This window comes from Brassica oleracea, chromosome C8, assembly GCF_000695525.1.
Source record: "Brassica oleracea var. oleracea cultivar TO1000 chromosome C8, BOL, whole genome shotgun sequence".
NCBI classification, from domain to species: Eukaryota; Viridiplantae; Streptophyta; class Magnoliopsida; order Brassicales; family Brassicaceae; genus Brassica; species Brassica oleracea.
In genome coordinates, this window is record NC_027755.1 from 11479113 (window position 1) to 11485809 (window position 6697).

Genomic DNA, 6697 nt, shown 5'->3' on the forward strand with positions numbered 1-6697 from the left:
GAAGCTGGAAAGCCGAAGCTAAAAGACTGTCTGATCAGTTCTCCGGTCGGGGACTGTAGTTGGACTCCGGCACCTGCGCCCTTGTTAGTCGAAGATCCGTTGACATGCAGTGTCCAGTTTGGGTTTGGGAGTGTGATGTCTTGCTCCAATTCCGGGGCCAATTCGACTAAGAAATCCGCAAAAACCTAAGATTTTGCCGCGGTTCGGTTCTTGTACGTGATATCAAGCTCACCGAGTTCGATAGCCCACTTCGTTAGTCTTCCGGACCTGTTGGTATTTTGGAGTATCATTCGAAAGGGCTGGTCGGTTAATACTTCCACTGAATGTGACTGAAAGTATGGGTGAAAGACTAACGAAGTGGGCTATCGCGTTTCTGGTCCGGTCATGCTCCTGCTTGTGTAGAAGATTGGCTTTTGCTCACCACGGTCCTCTTTTATCAGAACGCTGCTAAATGCTGCTTGCGACACTGCGACGTAAAGAGATAGAACGTCGCCGACATCTGGCTTGGCGAGTACGGGTGGTATTGTCAAATAATGCTTGAGTTGAGTAAATGCCTCCTCGCATTTCTCATCCCAGATAAACCTCCTGTTACCTCGTAGGAGATCTTAAAACGGCAAGCATTTGTCGGTGGATCTGGAGATGAACCGATTGAGTGCAGCTATCCTACCCGTAAGCCGTTGTACTTCTCTACTGTTTTTGGGCTTGGGAGGTTCAGGACCGCAGAGATCTGCTTCGGGTTGGCTTCGGTTCCCCGTTGTGTGACTATGTAACCAAGGAACTCGCCTGAGGAAACCTCGAACATGCACTTTGCTGGGTTTAGTTTCATGCCGTATTTGTTGAGAGTTTCAAAGTAAACTTGCAAATGACTGAGGTGATCAGCGGCGTGTAGCGACTTGACAAGCATGTCATCGATGTATACTTCCATGGTGACGCCCAGCTTATCTGCAAACATTTTGTTCACAAGCCGTTGGTAGGTTTCTCCTGCGTTCTTCAAGCTGAATGGCATGACCTTATAGCAGTAGGTTCCTCGGTCTGTGATAAAGGCCGTCTTCTCGCGATCGTCGGGGTGCATCATGATTTGGTTGTACCCGGAGAAACATCCATGAAGGTGAGCATCTCGTTTCCAGCTGTGGACTCGACTAAACGGTCGATGCTAGGGAGAGGATAACTGTCCTTTGGGCAGGCTTTATTGAAGTCAGTGAAGTCGACGCAGACGCGCCACTTCCCGTTCTTCTTCTTAACGACTACTGGATTTTCTAACCACTCGGGGTAGCGCACCTCAACAATTGAGCCAGCGCCGATTAACCGGTCGACCTCTTCGTTTACAGCCTTTGACCTGTCGAGACCATGTTTGCGTCGCTTATGTCGGACAGGCTTGAATGTCGGGTCGACATTTAGTTCGTGAGTCGTTATAGCCGGATCAATTCCTTTCATGTCCGCCATGGACCACGCGAATGTGGACACATTCATCTTGAGGAAATTGAGAACTGACTGCTGCATATCCTCAGACAGATATGCACCAATCCTTGCGGTCCGGCTTGGATCGGTATCTTCAATAGGTAACTCGAGAACTTTGCTTTCCTGGGAGAAAACTTTAGAGATTGGAGGAGAAACAGAATTAACGGATAGAGACGATCGTTGGAGTTTGACTGTGGCGACTAGGAGCTCCCTAGCGGCTTTTTTATCTTCTCGCAATGTTTTGATTTTTCCGTCTGTACCGCGGAACTTGACACACTGATGATAAGCAGATGGAATAGCTTGCATTGAGTGTATCCAGGGGGTTCCAAGTATAGCGTGGTAAGGGGCCTTCGTGCTTACAACAGCAAACTTGACAGTTCGAGTGACTCCACATGCGCGTACCGGAAGGCGGATTGTTCCCAATATGGCCTAGTCGGCCACCTCTGCGAGGTCGCGACCTGTCGACGGTAATCCTTGACGAAGCGAACAGAATTGCCGGAAGGAGGAGAACCGCCCATAATGACGTTTAGCTGCTGTCTCGTTTTTACTCGCTTGGAGTCTAAGAAGGCGCGTAAATCGGTTGGTACGTTATTGTCGTTTTTCGACGATGGAGTGTCGTTGCTTGACGTCTTAGTTTGCTCCAAACGTCTTCAGAGGTCCGTGGATTTCGAAAGATTGAGACGGATGCGAAGATCGCATGCGCCAGCGTTGAGTTTATCTTGATGGTCACCGTTGGGGCGCTCTTTGGGATCGGGGTTGCCAGCCGAGATACGACGGTACTTCCGTGCATCCAACGTTGTTCGAAGATCATTGTGCTTGGAGCTGTTGCTATCTTCTGACTCAAACTTTCGTTTCAGAACGTCCCTCAAATCTTCGAGTACAGGCGTGTCGTCGTTCTTGTCGTCCGACGATAAGGTTTGCTGAGAGAGTATAACCTCAATGCGCCTGCGATTAGCTAGTTGCTCTTCGTCGGCTGAGGAGTCTCCCTCGCCGTTACCCCTCGGAGTGTCCTCCTCGTCGTCTCGTTGTTGAGTTTCATTTTGTCGACCTTTGCATGTAGCTTTGCATTGGGCTCTCCTTTCTTTATTCTTGCTCTAGCTTTTGCCGTTCTTCGGCTTAGCTTTTAGGGGTTCGAACTTAAAGTCGCCACTTGCGAGAGATGAGAGGTAGTGCGGATAGAGTCACTTGCACTCTGTCATATCGTGCCCTTTGACGTCGTGATATTTGCAGTGCTTGGTGAGATCGACTGTTCTGGAAGGGCCTGCCGCAGAACCTGCTGCTGTTGTAGGTTGGGTCGCGCAAACAGCATCGACTGGTTTGTCGGACGAATCGAGCTCCCTTACCCACTTGTTCCAACCTTCTCTGCGGACTACGAGAGGTGAAAACGGCATGTTGTTCTCGTTGACGACATACATGTATCTGTCTTTGCGGCCGTTTTTGTCGCTTGGGGCTTGCTGGCGCGGTTCTTGTCGCGTGTTGGCGTTTTTAGCCGCTGGAGCTTTGGGTACGTTCATCTTGCTGAGAATTGCATTAGTATCTTCTTCCATTCGGATGAAGTTATTAGAGCGCGCGATAGCGTCTTGGAGTGACGTAGTTGGGTTTTGGTATAAGTCTTCTCGGAACTTAGAGCGAACCCACAACGTGTTCCACATGGCGTCGATGGCGATACTGTCTGGGATTTCAATCCTCGAGACCACGGCTTTGAACTTCTCCATGTAGCCGCGGAGGCTCTGGTCTTTGGTTTGGTTGAGGTTCCACAAGCTAGACGCGGTAGCGCTGCGCTTTGTGAACATAATGTACGTCTTGAGAATAGCTGCTAACAAGTCACGGAAGCTTCCGATTGAGTTTTCCTCTAACTGGGAGAACCAGGTTAGGGCTTGCTCGTGGAGAGTCTCGACGAACAGTTGGCAGTAGCCTGCGTCCCTTTCTTCGTCGGAGAGTCGAGTCTGCGCCATCGCGATGTTGAAAGCTGTCATGTGTTCCACTGGGTCTCCGCAGGGTTTGTACTCGGGTAGGCGCAGCTTATCTATCTTTTCGAGTTGCACACTAGTCAACGCGCTAGTGAAAGGGGTGCGCGAGGTTGTGGCGTCATCTCGAGCCATGTAGATCTAGAACGTTACTTTAGTCAGCCCCACGGTGGACGCCAACTGTTTGAACAAGATTCAGTCGACTAGGTTGAAATAACTCGGAAATGAGATGACTAAATACGTTTTATTAGATTCGAACCAAAGGGTTACAAGATTGACAGGAAAGTGAGAGAGACAGCCCAGAAAACTCAAAGCAACAAGATCAAAGAGATGACTAAAACCCTAGATCTAGCCGCTCAGTTTGTAAAAATCCAAAAAGTCCTTTTCTTATTGTTTCCTCTTCCCCTTTTATAGGTCTCATGTCCTTGATGCCCTAATTTCGTACCTCTTTGGGCCTTGATGCAAGAGGACGAGTATACAGGCCTGGGCAAAGTTCCCTCTAAGCCGGGTACTTCGGGTCGGCTTAGTCGACCGGCTAAAAATATTCTAAAGTCGAACTGACGTCTTTAGCCGCCGAACCGACTAAACTAATCCAACTTACCGGATTAGAGTCTGTTATTCGATGGGCCTTGTGGAGAGATGGAATCCATCTCCTACAGTGTGATCTCCTTGGGTGTGGTGACTCCATTGTTATCAATTGTGGCCGCTCCATCTTTGCAATGATGATGTAATAATAAAAATCAAATTTAATAAATCTTTGTAATATATTAAGCAACTTCCCCATGAGGTATAAGCTACACAAATCATGTCTGAATAAATATAGCGAACTACAAAAAAAAAATCCTATCAATTGTTAGATACATCTCTTAAGCCTCATGTATCTAATATTTTCTTCGTATTTGAGTCTCTTTACCCTCTGCCAAAAAATTGTAGAGATGTCTGCAAGAATAGTCACGTTTTGTGAATCTCGTTCTTCTTTTTCTTCAGGTAAACAGCGTACCATAACTACCAGTGATCTCCTCATCATCAACTACACCCACCCTAATTAGAGTTCCTCTGGCTCCATCCTTCTCTTAGGTTCTGTAATATTCAGAGAGCAGAGATAAAGTTGGTTAGAGAGAACATATATTATGGTTGCTTTAGTAGCAAAAGCATACTTTTGTTGGTAATTTTTCGGCGTGTGCAAGCCAAAAACCCTTCCCAGCTTTGTTGTTTGAGGTCTCGTTTATCCTCTTCCGAGAGCTCAAAGTTTGGTTCCCTTCCACACATGAAAGCAGCCCTAATAGAGTTAACCGTTGTCAATGGAAGTGATATATAGTTTGAATCAAACACTCAAGAATCTGATTTTAAAAAATGTAAATTTACTTTACCTATCGTATAAACGAGCAGCCTCTTCTTGAGAAGAGAAAGTTCCCAAGTGGATCTGTCGCTTCTCAACTTTAATGGCTGCTTGCCATTTCATGTTCTTGTAATAGACTCCTCTCATCAAACATGGTTCTTGGTTCTTTACTTGCTTTCTTCTATGCCGCTTTCTTCGTTTCAGCGGCTGGTCTGTAAATGGGAGATAAAATAAAAAGGTGAAATAATTGGCCAATTCTTTATTACTCATCTCAGACATTACAAGTTTCATTGTGAGAAACCAGACCTGAATCACATAAGTCTTGCTCCATTTTAAGAGAGATGGAACCATAATCATCCGGTGAAATAGCTGAGCAATCAGACATGAAATGCATAATATATTTTGAAGGAGTTCTTTGCCTCTGGGAGCGTGTCCCTTCTTCAATAGGCGTTTTCTGCCAAAACCAAAACAGGTAAGGTCTCAATATATGCACTTCACTGAAAGGAGCGTGACCCTTCTTCGCTTCTCAATTACCTCCTCCTTAGGCCCGGGACTATAAGCTTCTACGCCATTAGGATTTGGAATCCCAGTGATCATCTCCTCAGCAGTTAGAAAAGGAAGCGGTGTCACATAACCATTTGGTCCTACACCGATCAAAAACAAGTTGGTAAACATTGCACAATGTTAATGTTGGACAATATAGCGTTATCAAGAACATATTTTTACCACAACAAAGTCCCAGTAGCCTGCGCCTTCTTAAGCTCACCATATTGACTTTTGAATTTTTTTCACTTCTCTGCTATAAATCACATCAAAACACTGATCAAGCTCACAGAAACATAATTCCATAGAAGGAATGCTTAGCATAGAAACTAAACTAAACACTGATCAGCTCAAGAAACTGCTCAAACAAAGATAGATCCAAAGAACAACGCAAAACAAGTAATTAACACAAATGCAAATGCAAAAAAAATAATAACTAGATCCAAAAGTCAAGACAACGATCACCTATAGGATGCTAGGCTATTGAATCTGTGTTTTGATTGAATTATAATGGCCGAAGACTTTTTATCCAAATGAAGTCAACCCTCAATGAGAAACCAAACCTACCACCACCGCCACCTTTTTCATGGATTCTCACAAATGGTACCACAAAGCAGCGAAAAGAAAAAGCATCAAGAAGACACCAATCTCAGAAGAAAACGCAAGGACCCAATTTTTCAGGATTAGTCTCTTCAGAAACAGTGAACCACAAAACTAAAACATACCCATTGTAAGAAAACTCATAAGAAGCAAATCCATTGCATCAAAATCAAAGCTTGAGGGTAAAAAAAAAAAAAGAAACTGGTTAAAGGGTAAAATCCAAGAAGTTTTTCTTCAGGAAAACCGAAACTTTGAGCCAAAAAAAAAGTGAACAATTTGGGACCAGGACAATTGAATTACCTTTAAACTGAAGGGAAAATAAGAAGGCGGTAAGTGAGAAGAAGATCTTATATAGTTCTGGATATACTTGTTGAGGAGAAACAAAATAAAAGAAGGAGAAGAGTTTAATGAGTTTTGAGTTGTGGTGGTATTCGAGGCTCATGCATCTACCACCTTTGGCCTTCTTTTTATTTGGTTGGTAAACGCTGAGGGAAGATGAAGGAAAATTAAATATATTTGACAAAACTCTTTTTAATATTAAATGTTTATTATTATGTAGGGACAGATAAATGAAGGAAATAACAAAAGACTAATAGAAGATAAATGCTAAAATAAAAAAACATGAGGTTAGAAAAAGTTGAATCCAGGGCTGGAACGTGTGATTCTTTCTTCTCGTATATTTTTTCGCTTCTCTTCCCACTTTTGTGCGTTCCAACTATGCCCTTTCCCTTCGACCTTTTCTTGGCTATGAATATAGAAAATCAAATTAATCAACAAGAGGAGTCTGCAC

General features: G+C 44.4%; 3 protein-coding genes across 5 annotated transcripts; all 3 read right to left on the minus strand.

Annotated features, from left to right (window-relative positions):
• Window positions 1-1071: 1071 nt before the first annotated feature.
• LOC106308656 lies at window positions 1072-1976 on the minus strand. Its single transcript, XM_013745796.1, has 2 exons — window positions 1861-1976; window positions 1072-1813 (listed from the first exon to the last, which is right to left on the minus strand). Exons 1-2 carry the CDS (start codon window positions 1974-1976, stop codon window positions 1072-1074), a joined length of 858 nt encoding a protein of 285 aa, XP_013601250.1.
• A 132-nt stretch (window positions 1977-2108) lies between these two features.
• On the minus strand, window positions 2109-3560 carry LOC106308657. The gene is made up of 2 exons (XM_013745797.1): window positions 2644-3560; window positions 2109-2535 (listed from the first exon to the last, which is right to left on the minus strand). The coding sequence occupies exons 1-2, from the start codon at window positions 3558-3560 to the stop codon at window positions 2109-2111; spliced, it is 1344 nt and encodes a 447-aa protein (XP_013601251.1).
• A 605-nt stretch (window positions 3561-4165) lies between these two features.
• LOC106309599 (ethylene-responsive transcription factor-like protein At4g13040) lies at window positions 4166-6422 on the minus strand. 3 transcript variants are annotated; one of them, XM_013746654.1, is made up of 7 exons: window positions 6208-6422; window positions 5491-5560; window positions 5299-5408; window positions 5071-5218; window positions 4796-4976; window positions 4583-4704; window positions 4166-4505 (listed from the first exon to the last, which is right to left on the minus strand). In XM_013746654.1, exons 2-7 carry the CDS (start codon window positions 5531-5533, stop codon window positions 4471-4473), a joined length of 639 nt encoding a protein of 212 aa, XP_013602108.1. In that variant the 5' UTR covers window positions 5534-5560; window positions 6208-6422; the 3' UTR covers window positions 4166-4470. The 3 variants fall into 3 exon arrangements, with proteins under 3 accessions (XP_013602108.1, XP_013602109.1, XP_013602110.1); XM_013746655.1 differs by having other exon boundaries at window positions 5491-5563; window positions 6208-6396; XM_013746656.1 differs by lacking the exon at window positions 6208-6422 and adding an exon at window positions 5773-6188.
• Window positions 6423-6697: the final 275 nt, after the last annotated feature.

Excerpts from the sequence above, each read along its gene's own strand:
- LOC106308656 (XM_013745796.1), bottom strand. The coding sequence starts at position 1,976 with ATGGGCGGTTCTCCTCCTTCCGGCAATTCTGTTCGCTTCGTCAAGGAT. Across the intron at positions 1,814-1,860 it reads TGGGAACAATCCGCCTTCCG|CACGAAGGCCCCTTACCACG; the intron begins GTACGCGCATGT and ends TGCTGTTGTAAG.
- LOC106308657 (XM_013745797.1), bottom strand. The coding sequence starts at position 3,560 with ATGGCTCGAGATGACGCCACAACCTCGCGCACCCCTTTCACTAGCGCG. Across the intron at positions 2,536-2,643 it reads CACGATATGACAGAGTGCAA|GAGAGCCCAATGCAAAGCTA; the intron begins GTGACTCTATCC and ends GAATAAAGAAAG.
- LOC106309599 (XM_013746654.1), bottom strand. The coding sequence starts at position 5,533 with ATGGTGAGCTTAAGAAGGCGCAGGCTACTGGGACTTTGTTGTG. Across the intron at positions 4,977-5,070 it reads GCAAGACTTATGTGATTCAG|ACCAGCCGCTGAAACGAAGA; the intron begins GTCTGGTTTCTC and ends TCCCATTTACAG. Across the intron at positions 4,705-4,795 it reads GCTGCTCGTTTATACGATAG|GGCTGCTTTCATGTGTGGAA; the intron begins GTAAAGTAAATT and ends TAACTCTATTAG.